The 18,312-nt window shown below is 46.9% G+C and overlaps 1 protein-coding gene across 1 annotated transcript in view; it reads left to right on the top strand.

Annotated features, from left to right (window-relative positions):
• LOC140121604 (phospholipid-transporting ATPase IK-like) overlaps positions 1 to 18,312 on the top strand; it is a 671,195-nt gene that overhangs the window by 360,616 nt on the left and 292,267 nt on the right. The window contains exons 13-14 of the mRNA XM_072141425.1: positions 3,263 to 3,471; positions 3,549 to 3,577. Coding sequence (XP_071997526.1) covers positions 3,263 to 3,471; positions 3,549 to 3,577 — 238 coding nt within the window. The remainder of the gene's footprint in view (positions 1 to 3,262; positions 3,472 to 3,548; positions 3,578 to 18,312) is intronic.

The following is an 18,312-nucleotide window of genomic DNA, read 5'->3' as shown; positions in this document are numbered from 1 at the left end:
TTATGTTGCTTAGTTATATTTTAATAAATTTTAAACATAAAAGTGTGGGTCAATTATTATTCAACCCCTAGGTTTAATATTTTGTGGAATAACCCTTGTTTGCAATTACAGCTAATAATTGTTTTTTATAAGACCTGATCAGGCTGGCACAGGTCTCTGGAGTTATCTTGGCCCACTCCTCCATGCAGATCTTCTCCAAGTTATCTAGGTTCTTTGGGTGTCTCATGTGGACTTTAATCTTGAGCTCCTTCCACAAGTTTTCAATTGGGTTAAGGTCAGGAGACTGATTAGGCCACTGCAAGACCTTGATTTTTTCCCTCTTGAACCAGGCCTTGGTTTTCTTGGCTGTGTGCTTTGGGTCGTTGTCTTGTTGGAAGATGAAATGACGACGCATCTTAAGATCCTTGATGGAGGAGCGGAGGTTCTTGGCCAAAATCTCCAAATAGGCCGTGCTATCCATGTTCCCATGGATGCGGACCAGATGGCCATGCCCCTTGGCTGAGAAGCAGCCCCACAGCACGATGCTGCCACCACCATGCTTGACTGTAGGGATGGTATTCTTGGGGTCGTATGCAGTGCCATCCAGTCTCCAAACGTCACGTGTGTGGTTGGCACCAAAGATCTTGATCTTGGTCTCATCAGACCAGAGAACCTTGAACCAGTCTGTCTCAGAGTCCTCCAAGTGATCAGGAGCAAACTGTAAACGTGCCTTGACATGACGCTTTGAAAGTAAAGGTACCTTACGTGCTCGTCTGGAACGGAGACCATTGCGGTGGAGTATGTTACTTATGGTATTGACTGAAACCAATGTCCCCACTGCCATGAGATCTTCCCAGAGCTCCTTCCTTGTTGTCCTTGGGTTAGCCTTGACTCTTCGGACAAGCCTGGCCTCGACACGGGAGGAAACTTTCAAATGCTCTCCAGGCCATGGAAGGCTAACAGTAGTTTCATAAGCCTTCCACTTCCGGATGATGCTCCCAACAGTGGAGACAGGTATGCCTCCTTGGAAAGGGTTTTGTACCCCTTGCCAGCCTTGTGACCCTCCATGTTCTTGTCTCTAATGGCCTTGGAGTGCTCCTTTGTCTTTCCCATGTTGACCATGTATGAGTGCTGTTCACAAGTTTGGGGAGGGTCTTAAATAGTCAGAAAAGGCTGGAAAAAAATGATAATTAATCCAAACATGTGAAGCTCTTTGTTATTTGTGCCTGAAATACTTCTTAATACTTTAGGGGAACCAAACAGAATTCTGGTGGTTTGAGGGGTTGAATAATAATTGACCCATACTTTTATGTTTAAAATTTATTAAAATTTAACTGAGCAACATAACTTTTTGGTTTGTAAGATTTATGCATCTGTTAATGAATCCTGCTCTAGTTTGAAGTTTGAAGGCTCTAACGTATTTGCTTCTTATCAAACTTGCTAAATCTGCAGGGGGTTGAATACTACTTGTAGGCACTGTATATTTTTCCCAACTCATGCCAATACATTCTGAGGTTTGTCCTGGGTTTGGTATATCCCATTAATCGCATTAATCTACAGGTTGGGCAGACTGTAGGGCTCAGAATAAAACAATCTAAATTTATCTTTTGGAGCTCTGTTTTCACGGGTTTGTTACTGGAGTACTATGACGTGTTAGCAGAGTCTGTGGGTACCAGTACAATAGAAATCCGTAAGAAGTTACACCATTTTGGAAACTACACCCCTCAATGAATTTCCGGAGGGTTGTAGTGTGGATTGTAACCCCCGAGATGCACGCCAAAATGTAATGCAATGTATTCACATTGCATTACATTTTGGCGCACATCTCGGGGGTTAAAATCCACACTACAACCCTCCGGATCAGAGTAAAAATGACATTTTGCTAGCACCGATCGCGGGTGTATTCACAGAGCTGGCGGCAGCCTCAAAAAGACATCGGGGCGCATACTCACCCTCCGTTGGTCCCGATGTCTGCGCGGCTCATCTTCAGTCTTCCGCGCCGTCTTCTTTCTTCTGCTGGGCGCCGCCATGTTTTTCCCAGCAGCGGCGCGTCATACTAGGCGCCTGCCGGGGAAGATCAATGGCGGCGCCCAGCAGAAGAAAGAAGATGGCGCGGAACACTGAAGACGAGCCGCACGGACATTGGGGAGCAGCGCAGCACATCGGGGCCACCGAAGGGTGAGTATATAAGTTTATTTTTTTTTTTAATGCTGGGCTGGGCTGGGCTGTATACTACTGGGGGCTGTGCTTTATACTACTGGGGGCTGTGCTGTATACTACTGGGGGCTGTGCTGTATACTACTGGGGGCAGTGCTGTATACTACTGGGGGCTGTGCTGTATACTACGGGGGCTGTGCTGTATACTACTGGGGGCTGTGCTGTAATGGTAATGTTATGTTTATGAGCGACAGTTTTCCTGCTATATACCTGCATGTCATAAGAATTTAAATTAAAAAAAGGGCCATGTTAAATTCAAATCTGTTTTTCTTTAAATTTTTACCGGTGTTTTGTATGCGTTGGAAAAGGGGTAGTCTTATACGGCGAATATATCTTAAACTCTATATTTTAAACAGGAAAGTAGGGGGGTCGTCTTATACACCAGGTCGTCTTATACGCCGGAATATACGGTATTTGTGTCATTCTCAAAACTTATGGTCATGGCTGTACAGTCAGGCTTGGGGGCATCTGTACTGGTAACAGGGGACAGGGGAGCTGGTGTGCCCATGTATTGCCCATGTAAATACAAGGACGTCTCTCTTGTCCTTTTACTTGACACACAATACTAAGTCACTGCATAGTGCTCGGCTTTCATGCCTTCTGAGCTTTTCCCACAGCAGCAACTTCGGGGGACCTCTCAGATTTGTGCCGCATGTCGCATTTTTTTTTTTTTTACTGATCAGTAAACATTTTATAACTTTTTCTTGTTGGGTTCACTTACAACAGTGGATCAGTGAAAAAATCTGAAGTGTGAAAGCCCATTGAAAAGAATGGGTCCTTAAGGCATAAGTGAAAAATCACTGTAGTCAAGAAGAGAAAACCAACCTGTTTGAGTCCATAAGACAAAATGCGTTTCAGTGAAAAATCACTCATTTAAAAAAAAAAAAAAAGACATTGTTAGTGCCCCTTTGTCCACCACAGGTGGTGTAGAATGGGCTATTATTACCTCAGCCACAACAGATAGAAATAAATAACTTATTCATGTTTTTATGCATTATGTTTCGTGTTTAGTGTTTTGAAAATTGGTGAAGCATTATGACAATTAACTTTCACTTATTTGTTTTAGGTTAGAATTCATCCATTTGGTCCACAGCATGTACATCGACTGGGATATCAATATGTATTTTGTGAAAAAAGACATCCCTGCCAAAGCCAGGTCAACTTGCCTCAATGACTTGCTTGGTCAGGTTGAATATGTTTTCTCTGATAAGACTGGAACCCTAACACAAAACATTATGACTTTCAAGAAATGCTGTATTTCTGGAAACATTTATGGTAAAGTTATCTTACTACTAAAATGAAAAAGTTCTTTTTATGATACAGTTTCAAATTGTATGCTTTTTTTTTTTTAGGGAGAAACATGTGTGAGAAGAATATGAAGGTACAGGAATATTTTTATTCCTATTTTTTAACTATTCTAATTTTTAAAATCAACTTTTCAGAAGTTTCAGGGATGCTTTGGCAGCTTATGATATTTGCAACTTAAATTCTGACTTAACTGATCTGTATTTGCCTATACGCATCACTACTTCATTTTTATTATTTAAAGGAAACCTACTATTTGATTTGATGCATTATGATGCAAATATACCTTTAGAATGCCGTAGCTACACTGATGCAGGATCCTATCTTGGTTAATCCCTGTGCTGAGTGGCCAAAGCATCTTTTACGTTGTCCAGCCCCAGGTTCATGAATCTGGGCTATGACCTTCCTCTACCAGATTAAATTCAAAGAGTTATCTCAGACATCGGCATCCAAGACCCTTCTTCAGACAGTTATTGTTGCTGTGTTGAAGTTCTGAAATAAATAAGCTGAAGTTGATTGGCAAGGCTTGTGAACCCCCTGGACCACCACAAACGATGACACAAGCCGACACCTGGGACCTGGTCTTCACCAGAGCCCTCCGCACAGCAGGATGGGCTTGCTGCGGCGTGGTGCCACCAGGTCGTTTGACAGGTGCGACTTGCCCGCGGTGGCAGCTGAGGTACAGAATCACTGGGGGGTCTCGTGGTCAGGAACAGGTAGATGGTCAAGGCAGGTGGTAATGATGCAAGGTCAGGGATGGAGCAGGAGGTAAAGGTTGTCAGCAAAGGAGCAAAGTCTGGGTCAGGTCTGGGGTCACAACAGGAGGTCAGAAGGCAGGGAACAAACGCAGAAGGAAGCTTTCTCAGTGCATGAAGCTTAAAGATACGGCGGGGGTTGCTGGGAGCAGCCTACTTTCAAAAAATCCCGGAAGTGGCCAGCAGCAATCAGCGGTGCACTGTCCCTTTACACCTGTAAGTGCCAACGCGCGCGCCCTAGGGATGCGCATGCTTGCCAGCCGGGACAGGATTGGGAACGTGTAGAGGCGAGTTCATTCGGGACAGCTTGCCGTCACAGAGAGGGGCACGTGTGTGCCTGCGATCTGAGACATAGATAGCAGGGGCACCCGTGACATTGATGTTCTATATCTAGTCTCCACACGTGAACCCTGGCTACCACTAACATTATGGGTAGAAGACCATCTGCCTGGGGATTACTTACACATGCATACACCGGAAGTGTATAGCCCAAGGGAGAACTACTTCAATTTTACTGTGGCCTCTCCCTCTTCTAGCAATCCCTTTGCTGGACTTTCCCGGGGTGGACGAGGTCTGTTCCAACTGAACCAAGTGACCGTGCAAGGATAGGCTGCGCTAAAGCCACTCAGGTACCAGTGGAATCCTCTTCCCCTAAGCCATCAGGTCAGGCCTCAATGGTAGGACATTACAAGTGATATTACGAGCAGGATGTGCCTTATGCTGGCATTAAAAAACTGTGTTTTACTAAACTGTACTGCCTCACCCTGATATTGGACAGGTCAAGGACCACTGTGATTAAAAAAAAAATTCCTGCACTGGCAGGAACCGCAGTCTGCAGCCCTCCAACATTGCAAAGGTTAACCAAATGTGCCTCCAATAACAATGCCGCCAGGAGCAATAGCTTCACCGCTTTGTAGCAGGCTGGTCAAGAGAGGGTGCCTAGGTATAGTTCCTCCCCAGCTGATGAAGTCCTGGCTGCAGATCCTTATTCTGGAGGACCAGTAAGTACTCTGTCTCCCCAGGTTCCACTTCCTAAGCCCTCCTTTTATGCTCACATTCTGAATATAGCATTAGTATTGGTAGATCCAAAGATGGATAACAACATGGCTGAGACATAATGTATAACACACAGACTACAAAGGGAAGAGGGGGAGGGGGAGGCGGGCGATGGTTTCAGTCCCTGATTCAAGTGTATATCCCAGAGCTCCTAAACATTCTTGAAGGTGGTGACTAGTCATTAGTTCCATGATACGGACCTCCTGGACCCTGACCTGTAGCTTCAGCAATGTTGGTGGGGATGTCTGCTTCCAATGGCTTGTTATCAGGCATCCGCTGTGGGTATGTGTCAGCTAAGTCTGCTACTGATTTTGGCTATCTGAAAAGGAGGGACATTCAACAAGTAGAATAATGGATTCAGCGGTATCTGCAGAGAGGATACAAGAGTAGTGCCTCCCACTTGTCCAAATAGGGGTGGGAAATTGTGGCATCTGGTTGAGGGTGGACAAGTCTCATATAAATGACAAAGATCAGGCCAGCTGTATGTTGACTCATTTTGCAGATATGTTCAAATGGGGTGGGTTTTGAAACATGATTGGTATTGCCCCTAGACTGGAGGAGGTGGTGTATTTGCAGATAGCTATAGCGGCATTGTTTGGCAAGGAGAATTTCTCCTGTAAGTGTTGAAAGGGGAGAATCTTTCAGTTTGTATAATCCACTTTATCTGCAAATCTGAACAAGCAGTGATTGTGCCAGGGCTTGAGATCTGATCTCATAATGGGATCTGAGAGAGTTGGTGTTTACAGAAAGGACTGCATTGGTGTGCTTGTAGACACCAGAGGAATTCAAGCTGTGCATGCCTGCCACCATTTCTTGTATGTAAATGCTATGGGGCCTAGTAAAGATTGTGTGGAGAAGCTGCTGTGTTCCATAGATAGGAGTTTATTGAAATTTATGTGCTGATAATACTGATTTAGTTACTCTGTGGTACTTGCGGGCCCAAATGAAGTGAAGTAGGGTGGTCTGCAGTGATTGAAGGGTAGTGAGAGGGATTGGGACCAGGAGGTTCCTGATAGTACAGTAGTATATGTAAGAAGGATATCTTTATTGTATTGATCTTCCCGAAAAGTGTTAGGGGAAGACTATGCTATTTATCAAGGAGGGATCTGATTTTCCTAAACAACAGGGGGTAATTGTGTTATTAAAGAGCAGTAAAAGAGGATGTAATGTTTATTCCTAAGTACTTAAGTATAGAGAACGGTGAATCGACTATAATGAAGTCGTATTCGATCCAAATTTCAGGGAAAAGTTTACGGTGAAGTTTTTTTTCTCCTTTGTTACAAAAAGGGGCGTGAGCAAAACATGTTACATGGGACAGAGAAATCTGGGAAGGAGAAAGGAACACCCTCGATCACATGTGCAGACCTGTAAGCCAATCCGTGACCGGCAGGCTTATGTGATGTCACAGAGCCCTATAAAAAAAGGCAGCCATTTTCAATCTCGGCATTTCACACTGCATGTGCTGTCTCCAGCGTCTAGCTGCTTGTACTGTATTGTGCTGAAGTGATTTTTGCTCCAAGGATGTCCATTTTGGGGGATTTGTATACCCCAAACAGCAGTTCTTTTTCGTTGCTAAAGTGAATAGGAAGAAATCTGTATAAAATCCACATACTTTCTGTAATGATTTCTGCTTGTATCCCATGGTGCACATTTTGGGGGATCTGTATACCCCAAATTGCAGGGTTTTTCTGTTGCTGAAGTTAATAGGAAGAAATCTGTGTAAAATCCATATACTTTTTGTAGTGATTTCTGCTTGTATCCCAGGGTATCCGTTTTGGGGGATCTGTATACAACGAATTGCAGGGGTTTTTGTTGCTGAAGTGAATAGAAAGAAATCTTTGTAAAATTCACATACTTTCTGTTGTGATTTCTGCTCGTATCCCAGAGTGTCAGTTTGTTGTGCTTCTGTATACCCTAAATTTCAAGTTTTTCTGGTAGATAAAGTAGATCCGTGTCAAATCAACATAGTTGATTTGCCACAGAGGTGGCAGGTGAAGCAGGCACAGGTCCCAGCACAGTAAGGGGATGTCGCAGCATGGGGTCACTCCCTCACCACTCTTTTGGGGGGTTTCTACATGTATCCGTGTTTAACAGAACAGGTTCTGTCGTAATCTATGGAATCATCTGATGTCAGTGTAAAAAGAGTGCACTCTTTGATGTTATAGTGGGAACTTGGCCCTCAGCTCGGTCCTTTCTAGCTGGCACAGACATTATCTTGTCAGGCTGCATTCTCGCTTCCCTTATTTGGTGAAGTTGGCCTCTGTAAGTGCCCATGGAATTGAAGAGTGAAGTGATTCTAAGAGCAGCGGCTGTCATGTGCGTGTCATACTAAAACACAGCATTGTTTGAAGACCAAACCACGCTCCCTATGCATATGTGAGCATGGCACAACGTTCTAAAACACCCTACAGTTTCTCTGCACCCAGGAAATACATGTTTTTAACGTGATTCGTCATGATTCGATTCAGGTCAAATCTAATTTTTCGAATTATTCAGCAAATCAGGTCAAAACGAATTTCAACAAATCCGCCCATCTCTACTTAAGTGCATTATCCTGCCACTTAAAGTTGAAGTTGGCCCGGAGTTGAGTCCGACAGGAGGGGGTTGATAGGTAGGGCTTCTGTTTTTAGTATTGTTAACTTTGTACCCAGATAACTTCCCAAAATGCGTTAGGCAGGCTTGTAAATTAGGTAGGGAGATTAGAGGCTGGATTAGGATGAGGAGTATGTTGTCTGAAAATAAGGACAGTTTGTATTCTCTGTCCTGGATCCTGACAACTTTCTATGCAAGGGTTTAGACATATTTATGGCTGCCAGTGTCTCAATGCAGAGGTTAAACAGGAGCGAGGACGCGGGACATCCCTGCCTGGTTCCATTTCGAATAAGTATTGGGGGTGGGGGAAAAAAGGCATGAGGTAAAAAAAAGGCCCAAGTGAGGCAATCTCACTTGTCTGCATCAAGGCTGAGTAGGAGGGCCTGATCACCGATCCTGTTAACTGCATCAATAAGATTTATAGTGTATCTTGTGTTATCGTCTCCCAGAACAGTATGAATCCCACCAGATCATTATGGGGAATCCATTTCAGCATACGATTTGCCAAAAATTTGGTCAAAATTTTTAAATCTGCGTTGAGAAGCGGAATTGGCCTGTAATTCAGGGGGTCCTTCCCAGGTTTTGGGATCAAGGTAACATAGGAATGGGAGAATGTGGTGGGAAGTGTCTCACCACCAAGGTAGGCATTATGCAAGTTCATAATTTAGGGAATCAGTTTTTCAGAGCAAGGCTGGTAATATAGGTATGTGAACCTGTCTTGTCTAGGAGATTTTCCTGTTGGGGAGTGCTTTTATTATGTCTTCAAGCTTATCTGGGGTTACAGGAGCATTTAAGGCTTCTAAGGGCCCTGGGGGAGTTTTATCAGGTGGCAAGAGTCTAGGTATTTGTTTATTTTAGGGTTCCTTTCGGTTTCGGGTGTAGGGAGGGTAGTGGGGAGCGAGTACCGTTGACAGAAATAGGTGTGAAAACCCTCCGCTATACACTGTGGGTCATGGATCAGGGCTCCTGATGGTCTCATATGATACTAAGAACCTTAGTTTCCTGTCTCTCTGTTGACGCGCTAGCAGTGTGTGTGGTTTGTTTCCCCTCTCATAGTAGCGCTGTTTAGAGTATACTAGCAGTTTCTCAAGTGTCTGCAGTTGGAGTGCCGAAGGCCTACTAGTCTCCGTATGTAACCTTTAGTGCCGGTATTAGGTTTATGAGCTTCCATGTGGTTCAACTTTTGCCACACTTCTCATTCGGAATGCGATTTAGCCCCGTATTTCAGCTTTGTGGGCTTCCCATAGTGTGTTCAGTTTGTAATAGTCACAAGGGGCATTTTTAATCTCATCTTTCCATTGGGGGGGCTTAAAGCAAAGATTTGTTGAGTGTCCAGAGGCAAACTCCTGTGGAAGGGAGTTGTCTCTAAGATTTAGTAGTTATGGGGCATGTTCTGACCATGAAATGACACCCATCTCCACACCGTTCTTCATACAAAGGGTAATGGTATTGCAAAAAAAAAAAAAAATTAATGGGGGTATGTGTGCCATTGGGGGGGGGGGGTGCTGAGTAGAAGGAGTATGATCTATCTGTCGGATGGTCAACTCCCCAAAGGTTGTACAATGCAAACCGCTGCATGAGCCTGCATAAGGAACCTGAGAGGTGTCGGAGTAGGGTGTACCTCCCTCCGCCACTCTGTCTATGGAGTCTGAGAACACCATGTTGAAAACCCCTCCTATGATGAGGGGGGCAGGTGGTGGTGCTCAGTACTTTAGTAAGGAAGCAGATTTGAGAAGTGTGTTTATTGTAAAAAAGCCAATGTCAGCCTTCTGTTCAGTTAATTTAATTCTAGGTTCTGTTTCCTGTTGGAATTTAGACCCTTGACATTAAGGGATATTGTTCTCACAACGTGTGGGATTCAGTCAGAGTATATTTCCAGAGTTCTTTAAATGAGAGGAGACCAGCAGGGCCGGGAGCTTTCTTAGCCTACGTGGTAGCTAGTGACTTAGCAGTGACCCTTGAGGAAACTTAAGGGAAAGCACAAGTTGGAGGGTGGGAAGGACAAGGACAAAATAGACAACACAAAAAAGACTCCAAGTGGAATACACAGTTCAAACTGTTAAGAAGATAAGAAAAAAGGCAATCAAATGCTTTTAACGAGGGGAACAATAACCTGGTCGGGGCAATAACGACTAGGATTATCCTAGTCTGCACCAAAGAAATAGTCATCGTTAGGCAGGTGGATCGTAGTTTAAGCTTCAAAAATGGCAGGGAGACTGCGCTACTGCTGCTTCACCAATGAAATTTGTGTGAATGTCACTATTACTAATATGAAAGTTTGAACAAGCCTTAAACCCCACATTGACTCTGGAAAGGATATATGAAGAGGCATAATGCCAGTCAAGTCAGAGAATCCCATGATGAGTTCTGACATGCCGGTCACCTTCTTTTCTGCTGGACAGGTCGCCATATGGATGGAGGCACAGGGGCTGGTATATCCAGCTCAAAGTCTGTCATATTCAGGATGGGTAAGTCCCAGATGGAGCAGAATGGTCCCAGGATCTCAGAGTTGCAGATTTCCCTTTTTTATATGCTGTCAGCGGGAACGGAAGTCCCCGCAGTTGCAGGGTATCCAGGGTTGCAAAGGAGGCATCTTTTCTGTAGAGTGAGCCATTACAGATCTTAAAAAAGCTGGACCTATCTGCAAGCATTATGCTTTATTTGAGTTCAAAGTCGGGTAGTCAGCAAATAAGGTCCCTCCGGTGACCATTAGAGGACTTGTGTCGCAGTGCTCCAATTTACCTGTATGAGCTAGGATATCAGCAAGAGAGAAAGGTCAGTGTCTGGCGTACATCTTGCTTGCCATCCACTTCAGGGACATGGCAGACCTGGATTTTATTGCACTGTCCTCTGTTTTCTAGGTCTACCAAATGTCTCATTATGTCTCTTAAGGCACAGGAGTAGAGATGGTGACTTTTATGTTGAATGAATTTTATTGAACATTGAACAAAAAGGACAAACCATATTACATTGAACAAAACTTATAAGAATAAGCATATATACTAATCATATAATGTGAAGTATGTATATATCCAGGTCGTACATTGTACATTCAGCAAGGCCCTGAAAGAGTGGAATGACCCTCCAGGTAAGAAGAAGTGTGAGCTCTGAGAGAGGTATAGCGTTTGACATCTCTTTCCCTTCCTCTAGAGGGATGTCAAAACCTTCCTGGGAAAGGTGTAGATCCATAGATCAACAGTGAGTTAAATGCCTGGACTGAGCATGTTAGAAAAACAGGACCACAAGACATAACACAACAAAACGTTAGACAGAAACAAACAGGGAAGAACACACAGGAAAGGGGGGGGGGCTCCTATGAGGTGTGGTCAGGAAGGGGGGAGAGAGCTTCAAATTTTCCCATCCCCCATTACATGACTGTTTGTACCACTTAAGGAAAGACAGGGAAGACCATCAGGTGGCCTGGGCTTCAAAGAGAACCTTAAAGTCCTGAGAGTCCCTAAAACTTATCCAGGGAGACCATACTTCTTTATATACTTCTGTGGTCAGTTTGTTTGGTGGTTTGCAGCCAGATCTTGTTGCAGTGAGCTCTGCAGATTTTTGAGGCAGATAACCTTTAAAAAAAGCATCAGAAAAGCGAGTGTACGAGCTTGGCGGCGAGTGTGCATTGATCCGAAGTGTGTGCAGTGTCTTAAGTGTGACTTAGGTTTAAGGGACTTAAGTTTTTTTTAAAAGTATTTATTTTTGCAGTTTTTTGAAAATTTTATACAATAGTAATAAACAAAACCGAAGAACAAGATTGTCTGTCACATATTTCCTTCCCCCCATTACAGGATTATTATACAACAGCCATGGTAACAGTCAGGTTCTTACTGCGTTTCAAAACTAACCGAGGGATATTACAGTAAATGACAGCAGGATACTGTAGCCAGACATCTTGATACAACACAAATAACTATTGACACATAGACAATCAGTCACACACACACACACACATACCAGCACGCTCAGTCTCCTTCATCATGGAGAGGAGTATATATCACATGTGATTATAAGGCTGTATGGGGAGTCGCGCACCATCTGGACCAGATGCGATCAAATTTCTGGGGACACTTCCTGTTGGCATACAGGGACCGGTAGTGGGGAATGACGCTGTTAATGAGTAGTATCCATCTTTTTAATGGAGGGGGCTCCTGGTCCTTCCAGGTCATCACCACCACTTTTCGGGCGTAATATAAGACAAACCTAAAGAAAATTTTGTCATAGTGGCCATTGACAACTTCATTTATGATGCCGAGGAGACACACAGAGGGAGACATTAATCGTGGGAAATCAAAGTGTAAATTTAGGAATTCCAGCACTTCGGACCAGAAGACATGGACCCTAGGGCAGGACCAGACACAATGCAGGAAGGATCCGACTTCAGCCTGACAGCGAAAGCAAAGATCATTGGGCATTGCTCCCATACGGAATAATCTAGCAGGGGTGAAGTAAACTCGATGGAGGAATTTAGATTGAATCAGGAAGTCCCTCGCACTCACTACAGATGTGAAGTAGGACAGTTCGACCTCCCTCCAGTCATCATCTGACAGGTCAGGGATATCCTGTCTCCAGCGTTCACAGGCTCTATCAAACGGTCTGGACTTTTGCTCTTGTAGGAGAGCATAGCACTGAGTGAGTGGCTTAGGGAGGTCCGGGGTACTCATCAGAGTCTCTAGTTTGGAGAATTTCACTGCCAGGCTGAAGGAGCCGAATTGGGCTTTGAATGCGTGTCGCAGTTGCGTGTAGTGGAAGCTAGCCGTATCGGGTACAGTATGTCTCTCCCTTATCTCGTTAAAGCTGAGTAATTCTGCTTCCGGAGATAATAGCTGGCCTACAAATTTCACCCCCGCCGCCCCCCACATTGTCCAGCCCGGGAGGGAGAGGAAGTGAGAGAGCCACGGATTGAGCCATAATGGAGTCCTAGGCGAGAGAGGGGGAGAGCTGCTCGGCTCTACCAGGGATTGCGCCCTTCGCCAGCACACCGCTACCGTACGTAGGGGAAGTGGGGTATCAGATGGGGACTTATACCTGTACAGCAGGTTTGTAAGGGCCTCGTAGGAACCTACCAGGGCACCAGCCAGTGCAGTAGCTGCATTACCCATGTCTATATCTATCCACCACTGAGCATATACTAGCTGGGAAGCCAGGTAATAAAGATACAGATCCGGGGCAGCCAGTCCACCCCTAGACTTGGGAGCCTGAAGCAGCGCTAAACTGAATCGCGGGGCACCACTCTGCCAGTAGAAGGACCTGAGAATGCCGTCTAAGCGTTTAAACAGGCTCTTAGGAAGCATGGAAGAGGTATAGAAATTTGGGGAGGAAGATCATTTTGAATATGTTAATACGCCCGTACAAAGACAGGGGGAGAGTGGACCAGGCTTTTAGGCGCGATTCTGTTGCAGCTATCAGAGGTGTGATGTTTAACTCCGTATATGGCTGGACCTTGCGTGACACCCGGACTCCCAGATATTTAAATGTGGACACCACCTGGACTGGGACAGGGAGGGAGCGTACCCCTACATCAGATAAGGGAAATAGGGCCGATTTGTCCCAGTTAACCCGGAGACCTGAAAACCCCCCATAGCGTTCTATCAGGGACAGAAGGGATTCCAGAGAGGGGCCCACATCCCCAAGGTATACAAGTGTATCATCAGCATAGAGAGATACCTTTTCAATAATAGTACCTCTAGTTATGCCCTTAATGCCCTCAGAGTGGCGGATCGCCACAGCAAGGGGTTCAATGGCGAGTGCAAAGAGAAGGGGAGATAGTGGGCAACCCTGCCTAGTGCCCCTGGCCATAGGGAGAGTAGGTGAGATATTAAGATTAGTCCGTACCCTAGCCTTGGGATCATTATACAGTAGCTTAACCAATGCTGTAAACCGAGGGCCAAGACCCATTCTAGGCAAAAGGGTCCATAGATATGTCCACTCTACAGAGTCAAACGCCTTACAATTGTCTAAGGACAATATAAACCCAGGGTCTGGAGACCGCTCTGCCTCTGCTATATTCAGGTGTAGTCTTTGTATATTTATGTCAGTTCCCCTCCCAGGCATAAAGCCTGTCTGGTCTGGGTGAACCAAGGATAGTATTACTTTATTAAGCCTTGTTGCCAGAATTTTTGCTAGGATTTTAACATCAGAGTTTAGGAGGGAAATTGGTCGGGAAGCAGGGGATCCTTGCCAGGCTTAGGAAGAACTACAATAAGGGCCTCTCGCATGGAGTCGGGGAGGGAACCGCTGTCGAGCGCATCGGAGTACAGGCTAAGGAGATGGGGGACCAGAGTCTCACAGTTATCCCTATACCACTCACCTCCCAGCCCATCAAGTCCAGGTGTCTTACCGGGGGCAACGATTGGATGGCCAGTTCCACCTCCTCCGCCGAGAGCGGAGCATCAAGCTCCGATGACTGTGCCTGTGTGAGCCTCCAAAGTGGAAGACTGTCAAGGAATCCGGAGATCTCGGCGGAAGAGGCGGACAATCTGGAGCTGTAAAGAGAAGAGTAGTATTCATGAAATAGCATGTTAATGGCCCGGGGTTCTGTAATCAAGGCTCCGCTACTGTCAAGGATAGAGGGAACGGAAGCACATGGGCGTTCAGCCCGCGATAGATACGCAAGCAGCTTCCCGTTTTTATCTCCGAATTCAAAGATGGACGCTTCCCTGGCTAGCAGGCGCTTGCTGGTGCGCTCCTTCACTACAGCTAGATGGTTCCTCTGCGCCTGAGCCCAAGTCTTTTTATTCCCCTGAGTAGGTTTCTCTAGATAATCCTTTTCTGCAGTCACCAGAGCGGCCGTCAGCTTTTCCTCCTGCGCATTTAATGTCTTCCTATGGCCAGCTACCCCCGACATGAATGCTCCCCGCACCGAGGACTTGTACGAGTCCCAGACTAGAAGAGGATCAGGATGGGTTGAATGTACATCCCAGAACTCGCTGTGCGCTGCCCTAACAGTACTCTGGACCGCTGGGGATAGGAGCCAGGCCGGGTGCAGGCGCCATAAGCGGGAGTCGCTGGGGGGGCCTATAAGGAGACTGATAAGCAAGGCGGAGTGGTCTGATGCACTGCGCGGGCAATAGGATACCTGATCAACATGCTGCATCATATCAGGGGAGACAAAGGCCAGATCAATCCGAGAGAAGCTCTTATGAACAGAGGAATAGAATGAATACTCTTGAGGATGTTTACTACGCCAAACATCGGCGAGGTCTAGAGAAGTGAGCCACTCATTCAGACGGACCGAGCCTGTATCTAGGCCGCTTGTGCGGTCTAAGGAGGGATTGGGGACAGCATTGAAGTCACCAATGCAGAGGACCGGGCTTGGAGGCATAGCAGCCAGTTTACTGGATATTAGGTGCAATACAGCTGGGTCAAAGGGAGGAGGGACATAAATAGACGCTATAGTGAAGGTAAAGCCCCATAAGGCACAATGTATGACTACGTACCGACCAAAGTGATCCGCCGCTACCTGTATGACCTCTATGGGAAGCGCTTTGGATACGAGTATGGATACTCCCCTAGCGTAGACAGAGTAGGAGGAATGATAACCTCTAGCCACCCATGCCCGCTTCAGAGAGAGGACCTTCTGACCCGTAAGGTGTGTCTCTTGGATACATACAATATGGGGGGCCTGACGCTTAATGACGTCTAGCATCAGAGCCCTCTTGAATTTGGAGTTAAGTCCCCTCACATTCCAGCTCATTACCTTAAGTGAAGACATATTAGCGGAAGGGAAAGGGGTGTGGGGAAGGAGACATGAGCAACCAAGCATTCATCCTTTCATACCACAAAGACATAGACAGACAGACAACAGTGAGCATAACAAATATAACAGAACTGAACTAACAATCCCAAGAATATAAACCCCCTGTCTAACACCCTAACAGCAGTAGTGTAGACCTAGACCCACTAACAGTCAAATAGTAGAACAGTGGTCCCTAACTCAAGACAAACCTACACCATTTGTCCCGGGACCTTAAAACCCTTAATGAATAGATGATCAGGAGGTTATTAGGCAGCCATATTTAGAGAGAACCAAAGAGGAGATAGGGGAAGGGGGCGGGGAGGAGGGAGACGCAGGGAGGTAGTGGTAACAGGGAGGGGAGGGGGGAGAGGAGAGGGGGGAGGAGGGAGGGGGAATAGGGAGAAGGGGGGGGGGAGGGAGGAGAGAATGAAGTGCCATATGTGGCGCACTGGTCAAGATGACCAAAAAGAGAACGCAAATCAATCACAGGGTACATTTGTGAGGCACGTAATGTGCAAACAAATATTAGAAAACTGTAACAGTGATTTGGGACCCCTAGATAACTATTCAGGACTAAGTCCAGCATTGTCATAGCACATCAGATAAAAGGATATGTGAGTCCAGTCACTCAGGAGGAGCGGGCCTTCCAGCAGGAGCCCGAGGGGCTGCATCAGCCCAGTGAAGTGCTTCGGTTGGGCAGGTGAAGAATCGAGTCTTCTGGCCGTCCACAATTCGGAGCTTGGAAGGATACATCATGGAGTATTTATACCCCTTGTCACGGAGACGGGCACGGACCTCGGTGAATTGTGCGCGTTGCTTCCTGACGGATGCAGAGAAATCAGGATAGAAGGACACTCTGCTGTTGGCATAGAGAATTTCTCCCTTGGTACGGACAGCCCTGAGGATAGAGTCCCTGTCCCTAAAGTGCAGCAGCCGGGCCAGGAAGGGTCTTGGATTGCCCCCTGGAGGGCCAGGGCGGAATGGCACACGATGGGCCCTTTCCACTGTGAAGAACGGGGAGAAGGTGTCTGCAGGAAGCATATTTTTAAGCCAATTTTCAAAAAAGGATACAGGGTCAGACCCTTCCACTTTTTCGGGGAGGCCAACCACTCTGACGTTGTTTCGTCACAGGCGATTTTCGAGGTCATCAGCTCTGTCGATGGATGCAGACATTTGGCGCTGAAGCTCTCTGATCTGTGTCGGCATAGGCCTCTGGACGTCCTCCACCTCAGATATTCTGCGTTCAGTTTCTGTAATTCGCTCTTTAGCTTTGTGGACATCGTGCCTTAATAGAACAAAGTCCTGTCGCAGCTCATCCACCTTGGTGACCAGTTTGGATTGGCATCCGTTTATGGCCGCCAGCACCTCTGCAAATTTCCGATCCAACTCCGTGGCCGCGTCAGACGGATCAGCACCCTCTTCATAGCTTACAAGCTGTGGCGGGCTCTGGGAGCCTTCAAAGAGGGAGGGAGAGGAGTTTGGGGACCCCTGAGGAGAGCAGGGCTGTGTACGGGAGAATCTCCCCAACTTTTTAACAGCATTCGACTGTATCTGCGCAAGAACGGCTTGGGATGTGGAGCAATCCTGCGCATCCAGGGGTTCCAGGGACTGGAATGGAGGATCTTCATGGACGGATTCATCCGATGGAGGCGCAGACACCCCGGACGCTGCTTTGTGCAATTTAGCCGTCCTCCTCCGGTTACCCATGGCGTCTGGGCAGGGGGGGCCAGAGATAAACAATCAAGGAGCCTAGCGTCCAGTAGTTAGCAGAGATACAGTCCAAACCCACGTGGAGTATTGCAGCGGCACTGCAAGTGTTAATATAAAACAGAACCCAGGAGTAGGGGATCACTGGGAGTATGGAGGACTCAGTGCTGGGCTGCACAACCAGGGGTCCCCAGGGCAGAGGTGGGCAGCAGCAGGGGAATTACTTCCCTACCTGGTCCTGGCGCAGTCCGGCAGTGTCAGGGTTAACCCTGCGCGCCTAGGCCTCAGGCAGCGCAGGGGAGTCGCATAAGATGGCGCCTCCAGCAGGATGAAGGGCTGGCTGGAGCGCTGTCACGGTGCCTCTGGTGGCGTGAGCGGCGTCCCCCTTGGTCTTGGCTACCTCGGTCCTGGCAGGAGAGAGGATCCCCCCGGCGATCTGCACAGCGGGGCCGGGCGGCTAGGAGCGGCCGCCGCGCGGGTCACGTGGCCGGCTGCGGGGAAATGTGGAGGAGCGGCGCGGAGTCCGCAGCCGCCTCCAAATCGGCACCGGAGGACAGCGGCAGGTGTGTGGGGCACCCCGGAGCAGGAGAGAGCGGGCACAGGTGAGGGATGGCTGCCTTGGGAGGGAGATGGGGTATCGGGTCCCGGGAGCTCCGCGGCGCACGTCCTCTCAGTCCGGCATCAGGCCACGCCCCCGTAAGGGACTTAAGTTTGAGGGGCTTTAGCAGGTAACTGCTGTGTTTTGTGTTACTTTGACTGTAAATTCTTCTTTCTGTGCATATTTCTATTGTAATCCCCATTAGAATAATTGACTCCATAAGTGGCATTGCTACACAGTGTACATCCTGTGCCATGTATGCTTTCCTTGAACAGCCTTTCGAGGGGGAATACTGCTGTGTGGGATGTGTGAAAATTGTTCATCTGGAAGCCCAGATTCTGGATCTAAATGAGCAAGTTTCAAGG

This window comes from Engystomops pustulosus, chromosome 1 (assembly GCF_040894005.1).
Source record: "Engystomops pustulosus chromosome 1, aEngPut4.maternal, whole genome shotgun sequence".
Classification (NCBI taxonomy): domain Eukaryota; kingdom Metazoa; phylum Chordata; class Amphibia; order Anura; family Leptodactylidae; genus Engystomops; species Engystomops pustulosus.
Note: the sequence above shows the minus strand (reverse complement) of the source record. Positions and strands in the feature narration are given on the sequence as shown.